The sequence below is a fragment of the Charadrius vociferus genome, unplaced genomic scaffold, assembly GCF_000708025.1.
Source record: "Charadrius vociferus isolate BGI_N301 unplaced genomic scaffold, ASM70802v2 scaffold69, whole genome shotgun sequence".
In the NCBI taxonomy this organism is placed as follows: Eukaryota; Metazoa; Chordata; class Aves; order Charadriiformes; family Charadriidae; genus Charadrius; species Charadrius vociferus.
In genome coordinates, this window is record NW_009649937.1 from 274,242 (window position 1) to 296,786 (window position 22,545).

At 38.1% G+C, this 22,545-nt stretch overlaps 1 protein-coding gene across 1 annotated transcript in view; it reads right to left on the reverse strand.

Moving 5' to 3' along the window:
• PCNT (pericentrin) overlaps nucleotides 1-22,545 on the reverse strand; it is a 99,404-nt gene that overhangs the window by 67,841 nt on the left and 9,018 nt on the right. Inside the window, exons 3-17 of the mRNA XM_009891399.1 lie at nucleotides 21,628-21,807; nucleotides 19,889-20,032; nucleotides 18,093-18,257; nucleotides 15,025-17,521; nucleotides 14,847-14,941; nucleotides 14,461-14,637; nucleotides 13,171-13,426; nucleotides 10,569-10,627; nucleotides 10,234-10,408; nucleotides 8,578-8,714; nucleotides 7,404-7,515; nucleotides 4,023-4,314; nucleotides 3,671-3,758; nucleotides 2,427-2,643; nucleotides 731-969 (exon numbers count right to left, since the gene is read on the reverse strand). Of these exons, the coding sequence (XP_009889701.1) occupies nucleotides 731-969; nucleotides 2,427-2,643; nucleotides 3,671-3,758; nucleotides 4,023-4,314; nucleotides 7,404-7,515; nucleotides 8,578-8,714; nucleotides 10,234-10,408; nucleotides 10,569-10,627; nucleotides 13,171-13,426; nucleotides 14,461-14,637; nucleotides 14,847-14,941; nucleotides 15,025-17,521; nucleotides 18,093-18,257; nucleotides 19,889-20,032; nucleotides 21,628-21,807 (4,833 nt within the window). The remainder of the gene's footprint in view (nucleotides 1-730; nucleotides 970-2,426; nucleotides 2,644-3,670; nucleotides 3,759-4,022; nucleotides 4,315-7,403; nucleotides 7,516-8,577; nucleotides 8,715-10,233; nucleotides 10,409-10,568; nucleotides 10,628-13,170; nucleotides 13,427-14,460; nucleotides 14,638-14,846; nucleotides 14,942-15,024; nucleotides 17,522-18,092; nucleotides 18,258-19,888; nucleotides 20,033-21,627; nucleotides 21,808-22,545) is intronic.

The following is a 22,545-nucleotide window of genomic DNA, read 5'->3' on the forward strand; positions in this document are numbered from 1 at the left end:
AACATCCAATCTAAATTTATCCTCAGATGGGGCAGCTGATTTAACAGGTAAGAGGGAAGGTGCCAGATATGATTCTTTCAACTTTAAGACTTCGGCAGTGAAGGTATAAGAACTACACGAAATCAAAACAAAAGCAGAAATCTGTTGACCAATTCTTTCTTCTTCCCTCAAAAAATGGTCTAAGAAATTATTTCTGGTTATTTGCTTCAAAAACAGTCCTATTAAAGCCAGAAATTTCTTAGAGGGGACCCATTCAGCAGAGGAGCTTCTTCCACCTGCCACAGTGCTTTCTGCTGAATTCTCCATTACCACATGACAGTATGCAAGTGCATCACGCTACTTTCGCATTGGAACACTATGATGTGTTGCAGGGAGATGTTCAGGGCAAGGACCTTTTGTACATGCCTGTATTGGAGTGGTATATGTATGCCTGACCCACACCACTATCAAAGATGGATTGGATCAACCCTTGAAGTACCTGCCTTCCCACACTATTTGTGCTCTTAAAGAAAAGTTTGTCTGCAGAGGAACTAAGTATTTAACACTTAAGTTCTTTGAACTTCTGTCTCGTATTCCAGTATTTGTGCATATCCACGCAAGTCCATTTAAAGCTGAAGCTACTATCAGTAAACTAGGCACATTTAAAGTTAAGTGCTGCTTCTATCTCCCTTGGCCTTCCTAACAGATCTGAGCTTGACAAACTCTATACAAAACAATACTGGGAAATTACCTTTTCCATTTCCTCTTTCAGATGCTTTTCATTCTGCACAGAAAAATCTTTTTGTTTAGTAATCTCCCCCTTTAAATGCTTTATTTCTTCTGAAAGCTCTGCAATATACTGTTTCTCAGAGTGGAGGAGAGAGAGCTTAGCTTTGTGCTCTTCCTCCAGCACAGACACTCGCTCAGCCACCTCCATTTCAACTTGACGTGCTGCATCTTGAGCACTCTGTAGGCGTAGTTTGGCAATTTCTGAAAAGAAAGAAAGAAAAAAAAAAAAAAACAAGAAAAAAACCTTAAACCAAACAATAAAAGGGAATTCAGGGATTTATTTTCTTTTAACAGGTCCTATTAATGCACAGAAATAAAGCTGAACATTGCCAGTTGTGCAGTTTATCAGTAGCCATACTAACTACTGACCAACAAGAGTCGCTTATCAGGATGATTTTGTACTCTGTTCCACTTTATCACTGCCTTTGAAATTTATCAGCCAGAATAATGCGGAAGAATCATGAAACCTGTGGCAGGACCCCCTCCCATCAGCAACAGCCACAGGAACCAACTTTCTTTTTGGACAAAGTAATAGCAAATTTATGCAAGTTTTATCTCCCCTTTTGCACATGCTATTTGCACAAGGCATTTCCCTAAAAAGCAGATGGGACAAATCTCTAAACATTCTAAGTTAAGAAGTTATGATATACTGTCCAGTATTATAAATAATTAATTAATTGACAATAAGAAATATAACTGCAAATGTAAAAAGTTGTACTGATCCTTTTAACCAACACAGAGTGGAATAGCCATGGTGGTTATAGCCATGTGTGTTATATAGCTAACTGTAAGTTATGGATGATGAGTTCAAGTGTTTGTGTATCATACTATACTCCCAGAAAGAAGTTAGAGATACAAGAACTGCCATAATCCCTTACCTGCACCTCAACAATATACGCATTTCATACTGAACCAGTACAAGGCAGTATATTTCTATAAATTACAAATTGAAGAAAAGTAGCAACTGTTAAGAAATTACACTAACCCATGATCGCACAGGAAGTCTCATTAAATTTAGCCACAGACGTAACTGTAACCTGAACTCTACAGCAAAAGGTACCTATTACAAATTCTGCTCCCCATAAATACTTTCCCCTCTTTGTCGAAAAATTCATCTCCATATGTATGCCAACCAGCGGAAAACACATGAGGAAAAAGAAATATTAATCTTAAATGAGCAGAACACTCTCAAACCCAAAAAAGGAACACAGGCAAAAGAGGTATGGAACCTCTTTTGGTTCTGCTCTGTGGAACAGATTGAGAACTGGCCTATTTCATGCAAATACAAGAAATATTTAATATAGCTGATGGACAACAATGAGAAATTTTCAAATAATTATTGAGGAATTGACAGTGCTCTTCTAGGCATCAAGAATGGAAGCCTGATCAACTCCTTTTAGCAACCGCTCCACAGTTGTAGTAGGTTTTACTACAGAATAATCAGTTTCAGGTCACCACATTTTTGGAAGTGCAACTCAACATGCCCATAAAAGTCAAAAATCAAAGTGCTCAATGCCAGGGATTAACATGTGTGAAGTGTTCCCTATAGTTTAGAGTAAACTAATAAGAAATTGAAAACCTCTTCAGATAAGCCTTTAAATAGTTAAAGAAAAATATAAGCCACACAAGCAGCTTACCACTCTGTCTGCTCATCTTACCTTTAATGTGTTCTTCTGAAAGTCGGGCACGGAGGTGCTCAAGTTCTAAACAATGCTTTCTTTTCATTTCCTCAATTTCTGTTATATATTTGTCTGACAGATCCATCTTCATTTTCATTAGATCCTCCTTATATTGAAGTGCAAGGGAAGACCTTAAGGAATCCAATTCATGTCTGTGGTGTTCTTTAAGTTGTACCTGCAAACAGACAAGTTCTTCCTACATGAGAAATGGGTTAGAAAGACATCTTCAGCTTTGAAGAAACCATGCTGAGAATCTTTCAGTGAGAGCACTACATGAACTGCACTATAATGCACCTGCTTGACACATACATATTTGTTTTCCAAAAACCCTGCTAATTTTGCTCCATTCCTGCCACTCCATCTGCTACTACAGTGGCAGAGTCCCTCAAGGTAGATACACTCTGGAACCATGCCAAAAGGCAGATCTGAGCTTCAGGAGCTGTTTGAAAATACAATAGAGGAGGAAGTATTTGGGTAGAATAACTATCGACTCTCAACACTAAAGAGATCCCCTTCTACACACACCACAGAACTTAGAAGTCATGAACTATGAATGCAGTTTCATACTTAGCTAGGTAACAAATAGCAGCAAGAAAAAAAGGCAGGATGTATGCATTTTTCTTTTATAACTCACAAGTTTTTTGTGTGATTTACTGATGAAATTGAGCTCCTGATGTCTTGTCTATCTCTTGTTTGCTTGTCATTCCCTCTTAAAAATATGACTCTTTTTACAATTAATTTAAAAAATAAAAATCTAAAGAAAAAAAAAGAGGAAAATTCCTTTTTGAAACTCGGGCAACTTCAAATAAATTCAGAAAAGAAGTCAAGATCTTAAATTACAACAAGGTACAAAAATATGTGAATAAATAGAAGAGGGATTAGCATCTCCAAAGAACCAACGGCAATAAAAGGCACAATTACTACAGAAAGTATATGGAAGAGAAACACCATGAATTCCACACTTGCGTGAAAGAGCTCCTTACTAGGCACAGTTTGGGATAACCCAAACAGAGGACACAAAATTACAGAACACCATGTTTCATCTGTTCTGCTAGCCTGAGAACTGTTTAAAGTTGATAATTTACAATATATTTATCAAAAAGAATTAAGCTTTAATAGATGGCTTAATTAACTAATTCTTGGCTAAGAGCTAGGAATCAGACATCAATTTACATACAGGTCATGTAATGAACAGTAAAACTTTAATTTACCAAAAATACTACCTGATGTTGTTCCAGCTGTTGATTTAGATGACCAAGTGTATTCCTTCTCTCTTTCTCAGCAGTCTCTTCAAAAACTGCGACAGAAGAACTGAGGAAAGCGTTTTAAAGTTTAAGATTGCAACATGTGTCACAAATTAAGTTAAATTAACTTGCTGACTCACAATGTAGTACTGAAAGTACGCACAGAGCAACTATAACAACTGCTCAGGACTCATGACTTCCATTGCTGGTTTCTAACTACAAATCACCTAACGCCCAATCCCAACATCATCTTTTATACGGGAAAAAAACAAAAAAAATAAATGGAAGCATGCTGTCATGACATGAGTTGAAAGGAAAAATAATTTATCACCTGATGTACCCTGCTTGATCTTGACTCACTTCCAACTCTGACAGTGAATATTCCTTCAGTCCTTGCAATCTCTGATACAAAGTCAATTCTTCTCTGTAGTTTTCTTCAGCAACTCTTAACTTATTTTCAAAATAAAGTCTCAATTGTTCCAACTCAGTTTCATGCTCACTTTTTCTTTGCTGACACTGCTGTTCAAATTCTTGTTTTAAACGCTCTATTTCTTCCACCTGTGATGCACGAGCCAGGAGTTGCTCTTTTAACTCTGGAATGGAGGCAAAAATCAACACAAGTACTCAGAAGTATGTATCTTTATGTTAAGCCATTGTGTGAAGAGTAACCATACTCATACAACCAAGAGTTGTTGATATAGCAGCAAAACATTATCTGACAAGCTACATAAGAAAATCAACCTCAGAGGACAGTAAAGCCATGTTCTCCATTTACACTGCTTTCAGAGAAACCATCCTTATGACAAGGATCAAAACTACCAACAGACTGTTAGCCCTCCTCATTTCCTTGTGCTTCAGGTCTGGGCTACTGACATGCAAAGCCCTGCAATATTGCTTAATCTTCACACCTGCCTGTTGTAGCAACCACAAGCAGTAATGTAGTCAAGAACGTTTAACTTGCTCCAGGGAAAACTATGCAACAAACAAAAACATCTTTACCACAAACTGTGCAGGAAAACAAAAATCACAAGAAAGAAAAAAAATTCTGGATTGCTTTAGTGATGATTTGGCTATCCATCATTAGCTCAAGCATAGACTAAATCCATTAAATTAAAAAAAAAAAAAGACATCCAAAGAAGAAAAAAAAAAAATAATAGAATGCAGTAGAAAACAGTGATCAAGGTTGGTTCAACAAGCCATCCTCCTTTCAGGGAATGAGCGCAGTGGCCAGCACTGTAGCGTATCCATGAACTCTTTGACAGCTTTCTTCCCCATGTTCTGTATTACAGAAGCCGTAATGTATCAGGAAGTGGAAAGGTAGGAAAAAAGGACAAAACTCATGAGAGGGAATTAAAAAAGTTTCCCAGATACCTCAGCTGCCCAGATGACTTAAGTTAGCTGAATCTCCACAGAATCAATTGAAGATGGAGCTGCCTTTTAAGAAGAAAGAACTTGGAGAAAAGCATCTGCTTACACTATGCAAGAAGAGAAACTTCAGAAACATTTATGAAAACAGAGGATGCCACCCAGGAAACAACACAGCTGATTGTCACAGCGTGTTTTTGTGTGGCAAACCAAAAAATGCACACTTGGCATGAAAAATTCTCACAACGAATATGCAAACAGAAAGAACAAGAGAAGTAAGTACATGGCTCAAGCCTGCTTCCAAAGGGAGCAGTTGCCAAGCACAGAGACCAGAGGAATCAAGTGACAAGCAGGGACTACTAACACCACCAATGGGATAGGCAAGGGAAGTCCAGTCTGGCACAGACAGGTTTTGCCTAACCAGCAAAGTCTACCAGCACAAAATTAACTCAGAAAAGTGTTTAACAGTTTTGAACTGGCATGTCACTCCTACATCAGAGCAGTGATCCCACTGTCTAGTTGGTATGTTTGAATCCACCACCATGAGTCCACAAATCAATCCAAATGCATTGTCATTCAAATGAAGAGAAGCAGAGTAAAACAAAACATCTTAAAGATCTCACACACCAAAAGAGATACCCTCACCTGGACCATGGCCTTGTATTCTGGTCTCACCATCTCAAGCAAGATGAAGAAGAAACAGAAAGGGTCCAACAAACGGGAATGTGAGTGATAAGAAACATGGAAAGATGTTTGAAAGGCTAATAAAGATTAGGGCTACAGAGAGGAAATATAAGAATTGCAGCAAAGTGCTAGGTGCTATAATTCTATAACATCAAACCAAAAATCTGAAAAAGACAAGGTAAAGTCTGACTAGATAGAAAAATTATTTATTCAATTTATGACCCCAAAAAAACAACAAAAAACACCCTCACAAAACCCTATTATGCTTCAAAAACTATTTACGGTTATATTATTTAAAAAATCTGAAATTGCATTTAAAACCAAAGGCAAATGTAATACGCTTCAACTACCCCAGGAGAAGTAAAGAATGCCACCTAATGTTACAGTCTCGATACAAGGTGAGCACACACATAGTCAAGGTTAACATCATGGTCTCTAGATTTTTTTATTTTTCCATAATTTCTTCTTTCCTGTATTACACATCTTTTTGCACACACACATCTAAGGTACGTTCTACTTCATTACAACCAAAAATGGGTGTAATCTCTGATCACTACACTGTAAAGTTGACTGACACTAGATCTTGGAACAGATATCTGAAAATATATAAAGCATATGATGTCAGATTTCAGCCAGATATTATTTGTTCTCATGCTTCAAAATTTTTTGTAAGTTTAATGCAGATACACATAAGACTAATTAAAACAAAAACCAAACCAACAAAAACCTCAAAACTGTTCATGTTTAATTGCTATGCACAATGTTTTCCTTTCATATTTTGCTTTTAGGTTTATAGGATTTGCTTATTTTTTAAGGAGAAGCATCATTATGGAAAAAGGAGATTATTTTTAGCCTTATAGGAAAGCAACATTATCGTTCATTCTGATTTCAGAAGTATCGCCTGAATGTTTTTATTTTATTTTTAAAATAGAGATATCTTTAACCCAAGGCTTTTCCATGTTTAAGAATTAAAAGTCTTTCACAGGATGGTGAATCTCCGTTTTGAGTGTAAATGAAAAAGCATTTCATTTAACTAATCGCAAAACTGAAAGGGAAAAAAAGCCATTTCTACATCAAGATATAACCTAATCACACAGTTTTAGAATTTTTCTGCCTTTTTTTTTTGCAAGCAGACTTATCTCTTAATTATCGCCAAACAAAAGAAAATACATCATAGTCACAATAAATAACTCGAAGTCATAAACGAAGTGATTTTCACTGTCTACCTTCAATTAACAGTTTTCTCAATTGAATTCATACCCATTTCCGTACTGAATACAAATACAAGCATGTTATTGTGAGCACGTTATTGCATTGACAAGCATTTTCTCCGTTTTTTGACTACGTTATACTTAATTTGACGTTGCATTAAAAAAACATACGTTTTTCACTAAAAATTTTTATAGGGTGCAGGAATGGAGTGGGAAGGAAAAGGAAACCAACAGGAGTGAGCTTTTTCCCACAGCCATACTATGCTTTTTGACATTGCAGAACCAACTAGCCACCTCTCACTTCAGAAACCGATCACTAGGGTACAATCCACTGACACTTCTGTGACCTACCTGTGTGTTTCTGGTGTACGATTAAAAATATTTTGTATTAATAATGTGTATTTCTATATGCAGAAGAGGCAGAAAATAAAATGCATCAATTTTGAACATACCACTTAGTTCTTGCCGGTTTGCTCGGCTACTATCGAGCTGACACCAAAGCTGCCCGATTTCTTCTTGTGACCGAGTCTTGAGTTCCTCATGCATGACCCGAAGTTTCTCCAGCTATGGAACACGTTTAAAAAAAAAAAAAAAAAAAAAAAAAAATAAAGAAGATAAAACACACAGCCTTTTAAAAACAATTTTGTTCTAATTGCTTATTTTATATGCAACAGATAGTTCTGTCAAAAACAGGTGGTAACACTTAGTGACAACTAGACTCTCAGTTCCTGACCCAGGCTACCAGACATACTGAGTAGCACTTAACTGTTAGACCCACTCCTTTAAGAGAGGAATTCATTCCTGATGCCATATTTATCATCACTGGCAAAAATTACGTATTAGCTAGATAAAAAGGAAACACAGGAACCAGGGCTCCCCAGTTCAAGGACAGGGAACTACTGGAGACAGTCCAGCGGAGAGCTACAAAGATGATCAAGGGAATGGAGCACCTCTCTTATGAGGAAAGGCTGAGACCTGAGTCTGTTCAGCCTGGAGAAGAGAAGACTGAGAGGGCATCTCATCGATGCTTATAAATATCTAAAGGGTGAGCGTCAAGAGGATGAGGCCAGACTCTTTTCAGTGGTGCCTCGCGACAGGACAAGGGGCAACGGGCACAAACTGGAACACAGGAAATTCCATCTCAAAATGAGGAAAAACTTCTTTACTTTGAGGGTAACCGAGCACTGGCACAGGCTGCCCACAGGCGTTGTGGAGTCTCCTTCTCTGGAGATATACACCCTGCCTGGATACGTTCCTGTCCAACATGCTCTAGGTGAACCTGCTTTGGCAGGGGGTTTGGACTAGATGATCTCTGAAGGTCCCTTTTAACCCCTAACACTCCGATTCTGTAACACGAGGAAAATTAAGCATATAAATACAGAGGAAGAATCAGCACCAAATGGCACAAAGGTAATTGCACTCAACAGATTTTGAACCACTACAGAAAATCCCAGAGTATTTATCTACTTCATGAGATGCATTTTAGTTTTTCAATAAAATCCCTAAATACAAACAAGTCACCCAAATTACATGCATATGGTCTATTTTTTGTTACATTCTATACAGAGTAATCAACCACTAAAAACATGCAAAGAAATCTTTATTTCTTAGGTAAATCTTATTTACCTCCTTCTCAAGACTCTGTTCTTTTTCTTGGCTTTTTATCTTCACATCTTCTAGGAGTTGGTTATGTTCAGTCTGCAGCTGTTCCTGTAATTTTGTAATGGCTAACTGGTGTTGCTTCTCCAAGCCTATACATTTTACTGAAATTAAAAATTATTTCTGTTACACCACCATCCTGGTCACTGAATAACCCATACAACTTTTGAGCAACTAAAATACAAATGTGTGTCTCTAGACGAGAATGCTAGCTTACACAGAAACACAAAAATATTTGAATAGTGAAGTACTTGAAAGTCAAACATTTCCACACAGTGCTTCCTACTTCTCTGCATCCCACACTGTTAGCCAAGAGGTAACCAACAGTAGTGCCAGAGGGATGAACATCTGCTCTCTGCATACAGGAACAAGCAACCTGAACTAGAAGCACGCACACTTGGAACAGGGAATCAAGCGTTTCTTCATGGCCTAAAATGACAGAATTCCTCCAACAGCCACACTCAACAACAGGCAATAGAAGAGATAGACAGGAAGGATAGGTCACGCCAAGTACAGTCTGCCTTGGTGCTGAGCACTCTCTGAACCCTGTAAACTTGCTACCTCATTTAGTCAACAAATCTGAACCTTCCCAGAAAGAATCTGCAATCAAGTGACCAAGTTTCATCCACAGTGAGCTGCAATAGATGCACTTTATCCTCATGGAACAGACTTTAATGACACAGGTTCAGGGAAACCTAGTAAAAGTCAGTGCAGGCTGGGAAGAACAAGCCATTGCTACAAACACATCTTCACAGCAGGCAAAGGCAAGCCAACAACTGTGAAAGCATCCAGCCCTTGGCAGGTCAAAAAGGCCAGTCTTCACTTCTCAAACCTAGTCTTGCTGTCTAGCAGCCAGGATCATCCCGTACCCATAACATTGCATTTCCATTATTTGGAAAGAGTATTATTTCCCATGTCTCTTACTTATATAGTGCCTCAGAGGCTAGGCAACCCGACTAGCTACCTCTTTTCATTTTATGGCACACCATGTCTCGTGGCTCCTTTTCATGCCACCATGGACAACAAATCTGATGCTATTGTGCTGGTCAGCCACTATATTGACAAATATGTCAGATTTTTGTGACCTACACAAACTTTTCATAGCCCTATCTCCTATCTGCACCTTAGCGAAAGACAAACAGATGTAGCTGGCTAGGTATTCATCCAGATGTCAATTTTCAAGTTAATGAAAACTCCAATTACAGTAGTCTCAAAAACATCACTTCCAGAACAATATTTCAAAAGGTTACTGTTCCATCAAGCTTTAACTATTCACAGTCCAAACCAAATTTTTTGTTAAAAGCAGCTTCTATTGATATTAATCATAACTTTGATAAATTCAGTGATTGCCAAAGCCTGTTTTCAGCTGGCAGCAAAACAGCATGTCCCTTCAATATATCTGAAGGAAAACACAGTCCATCTCATATTCTGTGGAAGTCAAGACACAACACAGCTAACTAGGCTTTAGACAATTTTTCATTTACGTCCCACTTTCTAGACAGTCTCATGCCATCAACCCAGTTTTTAAGTAAGAGTACACGGGTATTTTCTTTTTATACAGATTCTAAAAACACTTGGTTAGCTTTGCCATTGTTCAGTTGCTTCCCAGACCACAGTACTTACTTTTAGACTGTTCATTCTCAAGAGAAAGAAGCCCCAGCTCTGTTTTGACTTTTTCCAATTCCATTTCCAGAGTTCTCTGCAGTTCCAGCATTTCAGTCTGATGTTTTTCAGACAGCTCTTCACATGTGCTTTTTATACGCCTCTCAGACTCCAATTCCCAGTCTCTCTTGAGAGTCTAAGAAAGCAAGACATGCATTATTAAAGCAAACATATTTAGTAAACTGGTACATTTATTTGTCCTCTACAATACATGTGTAGTAGACACAGAACTTCTACCAGCTCTAGTTTACTGAAAGGAGTTTTACTTTTTATTATATGAAGAACAGAATTTGTACCTCTAATGCCTGGATATGTGTCTCTTCCATTTCCAGTTCTATTTTCTTTCTCTGATCAACTGTGAAATAAAATACTTATCAATAAATTTACATAAACTGTCACGATTAAATGGTAAGTAGAAATACAGATGAGATTACCATTTTCAGTATCAAACTCAGGACTTGAATAAGTAGGCATGCAGGGTAGGCACACAGCAGTGTAAGGTACCACATTCTAGCCATATCTGCCGTTACGCTATATCCCAGTAATTCACTTTCGTTTTAGAAAATACACATCTAGCAGTTACAACTGCGAAGACAACCCTGATGGTTAAATTGAACTTAACGAGCAAAGGAAAACCTGCTTAAATCAACAGGGTATGATACCAACATGCCCATACACACCTTTATAACTACAGGTATAAATTCAAATGCCTATCAATGTTATTTTAGATGCTAGCATTTCACTGAATGTCAATATTAAGTGTTTGAATCATGTCTATCTTCAGAGACACAGAAAAAGAGTAGCAGGCAGCAGTAGCAAGTAGGAAACTCTTCAAATTTCTTCTAAAAATGCCTAGGAAACAGACTGAAAGACAAATGCTATTATCTGCTCAATTATCACTGACACCAACAGCCAATCACCTTCATCAGCTACCTAAAAAGAAATGTCTTTCCTCTTGCCCCCAAGGTAACAGTATCTACAACTCCCTACCAGTTTTCCTGCATCACAAGGCACATGGAGGACAGGGAGGTGATTTGAGACAGTCAGCATCACTTCACCAAGGGCAAGTCCTGCCTGACCAAACTAGTAGTCACTCCATCATAGAAGGCCACATCAGTGGGCAAGAGAAGAGCTACAAATGTCACCTATCTGGACTTCTCTAGTGCCTTTGACACAGTCCCCTACAACATCCTTCTCTCTACATTGGAGAGATATGGATTTGATGGATGGACTGTCTGGTGGATGAGGAATTGGTTGGATGGTTGCATCCAGAGGGCAGTGGTCTCAACGTCCAGATGGAGATCAGTGACAAATGGTGTCCCTCAGGGGTCTGTATTGGGACCAGTACTGTTTAGTATCTTCATCAGTGACACAGACAGTGGGATTGAAGCCTTGGGCTTCACCCAGGGCAAGTCACACCTGACAAATGTAGTGGCCTTCTATGACAGGGTTACTGCGTTAGTGGATAAGGGGAGAGCAACTGACATCACCTACCTGGACTTGTGCAAAGCGTTTCACACTGCCCTGCATGACATCCAGATTTCTAAATTGGAACACATGGATTTGATGGATGGACTACCCAAGAGGAAGTCCAGAGGAGTGCCACAAAGATGATCAGAGGGATGGAGCACCTGTCCTATTAAAACAGGCTGTGAGAGAGTTGGGGTTGTTCAGCCTGGAGAAGAGAATGCTCTGGGGAGACCTTATTGTGGCCTTCCAGTACTTAAAGGGGGCCCACAGGAAAGATGGGGACAAACTTTTTAGCAGGGCCTGTTGCGATAGAACAAGGAATAATCGTTTTAAAGTAAAAGATGGTAGATTTAGACTAGATACAGGGAAGACATTTTTTACAATGAGGGTGGTGAAATATTGGAACAGCTTGCCCAGAGAGGCTGGTAGATGCCCCATCTGTGGAAATGTTCAAGGTCAGGTTGGAAGTGCCTTTGAGCAACCTGATCTAGTTGAAGATGTCCCTGCTAACATGAGAAGAAACTTCTTTACTTTGAGGGTAGTGGAGCACTGGAACAGGCTGCCCAGAGAGGTTGTGGAATCTCCCACTCTGGAGACATTCAAAACCTGCCTGGACTCTGTCCTGTGCAACCTGTTGTAGGTGACCCTGCTCTGGCGGGGGGGGTTGGACTAGATGATCTCCAGAGGTCCCTTCCAACCCTAACAATTCTGTGATTCTGTGCTTATTGCAGGGGAAGGTGGATTAGATGACCTTTTAAGGTCACTTCCAACCCAAACTATTCTGCGATTCTATGATAATCTGATTCCAGATTCTCCTTCTCAGCCCCTAGATTCAAGCACGCGTAAGTGGTTACATTCATATTAAGTTACATTGCCAAAATGCACATAAACAGCATTGATATTAAGAACTGCATCCCGACCTCCTACTGCTCCCAAATCCCATCATGTCACCGGCTCACTCTATTTCTGGTGCTAACAAATGCTCTCCTATTCATGGGTAAAAAAGACACAGCCCTAAAACATTCTCTTCCTATTGGGGAAGGGCAACTAAAGGAATGGTTCCTAAACTTCTTCCGTGAACTGCTGCAGGCCTCATCTTTCTCCAGAAATTCCTCAAGCTCTGTCATACAGGTCAGAAATGGTCTCCTGATCTGGGGAGAGACAAATATTCCAAACAATGCCAAGAGCACCATCATCAGGTCTTGAGTACTATCAAGTGCGGCTTTCCTCTTGCTGATATCAAAATACAGTCTTTTATCAAACGCATCTCAAAGGACACCCAGCTGCAGGCTCTCACTGAGCCTTTTCCTATTCAAAGCAACAGCAACCATCGCTCAAAAGGCCAGCTCTACACCAGGACAGGAACCTATGAGGAAGAAAAATACTGATGAGGTTTCAATCTGGTCCATTATTCCTAAATTTTAATACCTAGTTCTTGCTCATAATTTGACTTAAGGTCTTCTTTTTCCTTCAGAGACTGTTCTTTAATCTTCTCCCGCTCCAGCTGATGGCGGCTTTGCAGAATTGCTACCTCTTGAGCACGCTTATCATTGAGCATCTCACGTAGTTCCACAAGGGCAGTTTCCTTTTCTTTTCTCAAGTTAGACTGCATAAGCTCTAGCTGGGAGGTGTGCATATTATTTAAGCTTAGGCGTAAAGCTTCCAATTCAAGGGTGTGCAGTGTCTGTAATGGAGAAGAAAAAGGGTTTTTCCTTGCCCTGTAATGAAATGTGTTCACTTTCTCATGACCTGTTTCAGTTTCAATTGCTTTTACTGTTAAACACATCTAAGTTTTGCCTTTCTGTACTTGGAGAGTGTTTCTTCATGGCAGCGACAAAACCCTTAAAATAAGCTGACTTTTGTTACAATGACATTTGCCTAACATTTTCAGTGCAAAGTAAAAGGCTTTCCTTACCTGCCTCTTAACTTCATCTCCTACCAAATATATTGCATGTGTCCACTACCTCACAAGGTCATCAGAGCGGAAAACACGCTCACCCCGACCTTTCACTATCTGTTAAAAAAAATTACTCATATTTGCTATTGGTTATGATTCACTAAAAAGCAAAATTCCAAAGTGGTATTGGAGAAGTGGAAATAAAATTCACTATGCCTCATTAAAATAAAAAGCGAGGAATATCCAACAGTTAGAACTGGCAGCTAAATTAGACCTACCAAACTTTTCAATTCTTAAATAAACTAAACAGTACACCAACATCTTGTAATTAGACCTAACACTAGACATATTCTTTCCATTTCCACTTAACATTTATTGGAAGTGTTCAAAAACCCAGTAAATATTTAAAGGAAAAAGTCGGGATTACATACTTAAGTTTAGCAGAAAAGCATTCCTAATTACATTAGTGGGAAAATTAAAGAGTGGGAGGGGGTTGGTATTTTTCATACACTTTTAAATTAATTTTTTTGTTAAACTTATCAAGACATGAAAAATGACAGTTTGGGGTTGTTGGTTTTTTTTTTTTAAACCCATCAGTTTAAGCATACAGTTTTCTTCATAATTAAAATATAATTGCAGTGAGGATCCTGGAGAACTCCTGTAGAAAATATCTAATACCACCCACCAAGGGAACACTATTGATTCTTCAACTGCAGAATTACATAAAACAGCATACATAGTATGCACAAAAACCAAGGAGCCTTCTCTTTGCAACAGCCAATTAACCACCACAGCAATTACCGTTTTTCTTTTTTTTTTACCTGTGATTGGAGCTGAGCTTCTTCAATCTCTGCTTTGTGTGCAACTGCCATTTGCTGACAAAGTTCATCTAACAGGTGCTGTTGTTCTTTATTTAGTTCAGCACGGACCTTCTCCATTTCCTCTTCATGTTTAGTAATCAGTTCAGAGATTTCACGATCATGCTCTCGTTCATGTACCTGCAGAGAAAGACCTTTCTTCAAAATATGGTTAGTTATCCCCCTACTAAATTATTGAGCCAGAATTCTCCCTTCCTCCTGACCCCAAATCAAAGACACCACAGAAAAAAACAATAGATTTTTGCACCTCTAAAATGTTTATACTGCTTGAATGACAAACAACACAAAATTAGTTGTTTTTTTTAAATAAACCCAATTACAGCATTCACCTTTTTTATTAAAGTAATCTGTTCCTTTCTTTCTTCTTCCAACTTCTGCTGTTTTTCCACTTTATCTTTTATTTCAGCACTTAATTCTTCTATCTGAAAACAGGCATACAAACATTTGCAATTACTACCTTAAGCATTCTAAAATCCTAAAACTCCTGCCATTATCAGGGTTTCCTACCTTTCTTGTGTGTCAAACTCACTTTAGTTAATTCAGCAAGGCGTTGAGTCTCCATTTTATCAATTTCCTCTTTGTGCTGTTTCACCATCTCAGATTGTGCCTCCTGTGCAGCTTGTGCAGACTGAAAAGACTCCTGCAAGCGAGTCTCAAGCTCCAAACAAACCTTCTTCAAATGGGCGATTTGTTCAGTCAACTGGCTTTTATTCTCACTGTATTCAGTACTTTTTGCCTTTATTTCAGCATTAAGTTTATTAATTTCTAGGTTGCTGAAGTTTAATCTGTCCTCATATCCCAGTCTTTCACACTCCTGTATATCTTTGAGGTTTTTCACTTCAGCATTAAGTTCACACATGTTTTTCTCAAGATCCTCAATGATGCTAGCATTCTCTGCTAGCGCTTTTTCTGTTTTTATTAGCTCCTCCTCCACGTCAGATAATCTTTCTCCTAAGGCTGTTTTTTCCTTCAATAAGAGTGCTAAATTTTGTTCTTTACTACAGATTTCAGCTTTGAGCAACTCCTGTTCTTTTAGCAATGCCTCTTCAGAGATGGTTTTCTGACCAAGCAGCTCTGCTATTGTCTGGTTTTTAGCCTTCTGAGCATCAAGTTGGCTTTGCATTTGATCCCTTTGACTTTGCAAAGCAGCTAACTGACGTCCAAAGAGAGACTGTACTTCACTTGTTACAGCATCAGAAGCTGTTTTCTGCTCTTGAACATCTTTCACTAACTGCTCCTGAGTTCGCAGCCGCACCATCAACATTTCTCTTTCCTCCTGGAGGTCTTTTACCATTTCTTGCCAGGTAGATTTTGACACTTGTGATAAAGGCTCTACAGCACAGTAAGGCTGGCCTCCCTCCTCACCCAGCTGCTTTAGTAGAAACATTATTTTCTTTTCAAGTTCTTTCTCCTTCTCTGTTTTTTGAAGAAGTTCTTTTTCACAACAGATCCGTGCTTCACATTCCTCATCCAGTTTCACATGTGTATGAGAGAGCTCAGCCATTACTTTTTTGCATTTTTCAACAGCTTCTTGGGTCTTCAGATAAGATTTCTTCAAGGCTGACTCCTTCTCATGGAGCTGCTCAGTTAGCTTCACACATTTCTCTACCAAACAAGTTGCCTCACCATCCTTTATGTCATCATGGTCACTTATTTTGTTTTGCTGCTGGGAACTACCTGAAAAAAACGAAACAAAGGCCTCTACTCCCACCTCAGTCTCTTCAAAAGTCTCTTGAGCTAAACCACTAGGACATGTTTCCTCATCAAGGCCAAAGTTTAATGGAGGAGGTATAAAATCTCTGCTGGGTTCTAGAAGCACAGTACTGTCTAACCCAGACCTACTGGATCTACCTTCTTCAATGGCATAAACTTCAGAAGTGCCAGACACATATGACTCTTCTGGTCTCTCCGTGGAGAGGAGATACTTAGCCATTATGCCTTCATCACCACTGAAAAGCCCTAGTTCTGACAAATATTCTTCAGACAGGTTATCCCCTTCACTACTTTCAGTATTCTCCGTGATCTTTGAATTCTTAGTTTTGTCTAATTGATCCCTTGAGGAGTCGATTCCCAAGTCATGCTGGAGCTCTAGTTCTTCATGAACTAGCTCATCTTCACCTTTCAGCTGGCGCGGTTTATTCCACATCTCCTCAAGCTCTGCTCTCGGCAACTGTGACACCTCCGGTAAAATCTGTTTTTCCCTCAATTTCATTAGCTTTTTCATGGAGAGAATCTCTTCATCACATTTTTGCCTTACATCTATACTTTTTTCAGCCTCATAAAGTCGCTTTTCATTTAATTCCTGGATGAAAGAATTCAGTTTCTGAATCTCTTCATTCAAGGACTGTTTTTCTTTTTTATATCGCTGGGCTTCTTTGACCTGCTCTTGTGCATCAGAAAGTTGAGACTTAAGGCCATCAATTAAATCCTTGTATTTAGTCTCAATTTCAGATTTTTCTCTCTGGAAGTCTTCCTGTTGGTTTTCAAGTTTCTTTCTCAAATTTTCTTTATTAATTTCAGACTCGCGAAGACTATAATTTAAGTCAATTATTATGCCATTCAAATTCTGAATGTGTTCTTCAGAATTTAGAGCACAGAGTTCTTTTCTTAGCTGTTGAAGTTCATTCTTATATTTTAAAATACTTTCTTCTTCATATACCTGCTTGGCTTCTGCAATCTCTCTTCTGTGGCACTTCTCCAGCTCAGCCCTCAAGTTCCCCAACTGTCTGCAAATATCCTTTTCATGACTGATTTTCAGTTGTTCGATGAACTGCCGTTCTTTCATTTTGGAAGAAGCTATTTCATTTTTTAATTCTGTTATTTCTGAGTCCTGGAGAGAAAGGGTATGTTGTAGTATAGACAAACTAAATCTTTCCAATGTCAGTAGACCCTGAAGAGTTTTAATATGTTGTTCTTTTTCTTCTATGCTTTTGTATAACTGTTGCATTGTACCTTTCGTATCCCCTTCCATTTGGGTAAACAGATTTTCTTTATCTTTGGTATTCTTAAAAAAAAATATTACATGTGTAATATGCTATTGAAATATGACACGTTTTTATTTTCTTAAGCCTCATGCTTTTAATTTATCCTCACAAAAATATTTAAGTGCAGGGTGTACCGTTGGCCTAGGCAATAGGATTTTTAAGCACATCCTTGAGAGCAGCAAATACTACTGAAAGACTCTTCAAATGAGGTAACAAATATCAAATTGCCTAAGCAATAACAAATGGTATGCCAGTTTAGTTTCTGCATCAGAAACCAAGTAATTTCAATAAATAAGCAAATTTAAAGAGCCAGAACTGAATCCTTATTTCATACAAAAAAAAAAATATCTTAAATTGTGAGCAGCTATTTTGCCTTAGCTGAATATCATTACCTTCAGAAGAACAAATTTTTAATTCCATACTAAAGTATCATTTCAGTCCTCAAGCATCAATGTTATCTCATGCACAAATTAAATGTTCATTACAGGTTCTTCCTCCAGAAAGTACCACCTTGGCTTGGCTTGCACAATCACAACAAAACCCTAACTACCTAGAACTCATAATTGAAAAGGCACTTTAAACAGTTTTTACCTTTTGAGAAGACTCAAGCTGTACTTCCAGGTCACGTGCTTTCTGACGCAGCATCTCCAAATGTGCATTTTGCTCTCTGAGACGGTTCTGAAACAAGGACATTTGCCGCTGGGCTTCTAATACTTCGTTTTTCCCAGCACTTTTACTCCTCAGCATCTCATTAATCTTGACACATAAAGGTACTCATAGTCAGAAAAACGTTTATATCAGAATAACTCTTAGCTAGGCTCACTGTATGCACAAATATAGTGTATTCATTTACTACAGATTTACCCTATGTCTCTCATTCTCAATGAACAAGAAACTCCGTAAAAAGTCAAGACACCACCTGTCATGTTTTAGATACTAATACTTACTACAAAGATATAAATGTTAGATAATTCATCTCTATGAAGCCCCCAAAAAGAAGCAGGACTTCCAACAGACTGGCCATACTGGTAAGGGGACAATGAATAAAACCAGTCTCCTCTGCAAAGGATTTACAGCTCAATACTAAAGGTTTTTCTTTTTTCTCCATCTCCCTCCAAATGAAAATAAAACATTTACCCCTATGGGAGGTAAAATAAAATGTGTTTTATTAATTTTTAAAAGCTTTTTCTAAAGACTTTGCTAAAACCAAGATGATAATATTTAAGATAGTATTAGTACTTTCACCTTTTATCAAAGTTGACATGCTTCCACAAACAATTTGCATCATGTTACTAGCCTTATTTGGAATATGCCCAAAGTGCTAGAGGCTTTAAAATTGTCTTTCAATGTCTTATGGAGCAAATCCCAACAATCACGCACAGAGTAATTTTCACTATTACCACATATTTTGTCAATAGCAATCAGAATTTTACACAGAAAGCATTGGTTTTAGTTCTTTTCCAAAATTTCATTTAGCAGAGGATTTCTTTTCCAGGGCATAAGCAACTCCTTCAAGATAATCCCTGAACTTCAGTAAGTCCCAGTTTGTTTTGGTTTGTTTGTTTGTTTTTTAAATCCCCCTTCCTATCCAGACATTTAAGACATGTAATCCCTCCTAGAGTAATTCTTATCTTGCAAGCCTGAAATGGTAAGTAAACATAAATATTGCTCTTTGGCATACACTACAAGGGTCCTAAGACAACAAACACACAGGTGTTTGGAGAGAATAGCCACTAGAACATTAAGCATCATCAGAAAAGAATAAAGTATTTTAAAAAAATACATGTTTAAAGTAGATGAAAGGCTGTAATATATCTCATTAGCCAGGAATTACATCCATGATCAACCTGTTGCACAGAAGCAGGTTCCTGCGTGTCATAGAAGCTGCATCAACCGTCTTCATCAACCAGCATCAACCGGTTATCTTCAATCTCTTTCTTTGAGTCAAGTCATATTACCTCAACACAGCAAGTTTTTTATAACAGCTGAGCTGTTACAGTTGCCCATGCATATACTCAGAGCTTTCTTTGGCAAAGACAAGGAAACCTATCACATGTAAACCCGTATAATTACAATGATGGTTGTGTATAGATCCCAAACCATTAACAATACTGGGTAAAATTCCCTAAAAGGGGCTAAAGTAATGGGCAATGAAGTGTAATGACCTCCCAAACGCTACATGAGCAAGTAAGTCGAAAAATGTAAGAATGTCTCCGGGACTTCTCCTAGCAACTGGAGAAAACTGCCTCGCCCTCACACCATTTTCACTGCTCCATGGCAAACTGAACTATGAAGAGCTATGATAAATTCAGTATGTTTTTACATTCATATTTCAAACCTGTTCTTACTCTCTTTGTAAGGAAACAAAAATGGGAGTAGAGGCATACCTGATGTAACTGAACTTGTAAATCATGGATCTGATCAGCTACATGCAAAGCCTCCTCCTGTAGGTGATCCTGATCCTGCTTCGCCTGTTGAAGGCACCTTGTTAGTTTCCCAATTATTTCACTCTGCTCTTGAGCAGTACTTTCCTGCATGGATCACAAGAAGTGTACTTTTAAAATTAAAATATTCTTAACGTATCACAGTAAGTTGTCTTAAAGCCAACCTCTTAAAGTCTACAGTTACGCTTCAGTTTTAACAAACTTGCACCAAGGGACCAAAAATATTTGTGTTCAAACATAATGGTAGGGGTGATGAAAGAGGAATCTGCCACTGATCTCAAAGAGATGACAAAGCTAATCAAAAGTGAGGTTTTAAACAAACAGCAGGATACCAGTCATGAAATAAATATTTTCCCTTAAAAATTTTCTAGCTCTTATTGATGTAAAAGCAATCAAGTTTTCCATGGGATATAATGCATATTTAGTACCCTCTAAATTGTTTCCTATCTGTCAGCTCTTCTTTTCAGCCATGTGAGAAAAAGCCAATGAGATGGGATACATTAATCCTATTTTATGTTAATCACATTAACCTTTTCAATTTATTTCTCACCAAAAGGGAATGTCTTTGTTTCCCAGTCCTAAAGGGAGAAAAACAACATGTAAACGGGGAAGTAACTCTTCTTCAGAAGCACCTGATAATATACCTTTACATAGAAATGCTAAAAAGAATTCAAAATATCTTTTTAATATTTTGGGCGAGGGGAAGGTACATGTGAGTTTAATAAAGTTTAAACTATCCTACTTAATCATTTACCCATACAAAAAATCCCACCCCAAAACCAAAAAGCCACAAGTATTTACAAATATTCAAAAGCATGAATGATCTCTGGGGAACAGAAAAGTCATCTGCAGAGGGGTGGTGGCAGTGGTGTGTGCCATCCTGTGTGAACATTTGAAAAGGAGCCTAGCTGCATCCATGAAGTAGTTATCAGGCATATCCACAGAAACATTGACATTTCAATAAGTACTTCCTTTTCCATAGTTTGAACTTTACTTCGGGGGTGGGGGTCCACCATCTTTCAACATGACCTTGATATATAATACATATATATTTTTAAACTCGGTATTTATAAAAATATAAGCACCCTGCTTTTACATTGAGCCCCTACCGCAATGTATGAATAACTACACTTTCCTTAGTGGTTCTTGCAGGTTCTCTCTATAAAGTTCCTCTCCCCAATATAGTAAGAAAATTTATCAACAAAAACTAGTAGGAAGTGTCCAACCATTTCTCAGCAGAAGAATTTAACTATGCATTGCATTAGAAGTCTCTAAAAATAGAAGCTTGTCAAATTTAATTTTACTCTCACTTGGCTGCCCAGAGAGGTTGTGGCTGCCCAGAGAGGTTGTGGAGTCTCCCGCTCTGGAGACATTCAAAACCCGCCTGGACGCTGTCCTGTGCAATCTGTTGTAGGTGACCCTGCTCTGGCGGCGGGGTTGGACTAGATGATCTCCAGAAGTCCCTTCCAACCCTAACCATCCTGTGATTCTGTGATTCAAGCAATATGAAGTCCTGAACATTGGTGAATGGAAAACCTAAGTACTGCTTTTCACAGCACATGTTAGAAAGGTGAAATACTTTTCAATAAAAAACAATACTTATTTTGAATTTTGCCTCTTAAATATTTTAAGGATTAAAATAAAGTAGTATTATCCCTGTAATCCAATTCTATGACACGTACCTGAAGTTGCATAGAGTCACTGTGCTGGGTAAGTTGTTCCTGTAGCTGGTCCATCTGTGCAGTGACTCTTTCAATTGCTTCCTGTTTCTCCGTAAGTCTGTTCTCTAACTCAGCTATTCTCATCTGACACATCCTAGCATCAAGCTCACTGTATCCTGCAGCAGAATCTATCAAAACCATCTTCATGAAAAAAACAAAACATATTTATTCACCAAAACAATATACCACTCCAGTTTTGTGATTCCTCCCAATATAAATTCAAGCTTAAATTCTCAGCAAATTCTAGTTTAAAAGTAATTCAACATTGGGACTTTGCATTTAATAGAAACATTATATACAGGTAATTCTTAAAATGACAAATAAAAAAATTTCATAGATAATGTATTTTTTAATAATACTTTAAGGTGCAAAAGTAAATTAGGGAGAAGGGTCTTTGGATTCTATAGCACCAAATTGTGGCAAAGTGCCATTTGGACACACATTGGGATTTAAAATACGTTCCAACTTACAAGTGGGCAGGGGCGGAATACTACCAAAATTAGATAAAGGTTTTACATACATCTGTGCTGACTGGAGAACAGTCCATCCATAGGAAAAATAATAATGTAAATTTCTTGACTTAACATTAAATTCAAGTGTAAGCAGCTATTGCAAATAACTATTCAACATACTCTGAGTTTCTATGGCCTTTGGCAACAGAACAAAAAAACAGCTACGAAGAGAGAAGCTGCTCCAATCAATCTTGTGGTACCTTAGGAGCAATCTCACAGAGGAGACAGTAAATTGCATTTTATTTTAAATGCTTTTTTTTTTTTTAAAGTATGACACAATTAAAGAATGAACCTATTTTTGAATTAAAAATATAATTCAAATTTCTCTGGACAAGGTCCGTGATTTCACTAAAACCAATTCACAGAA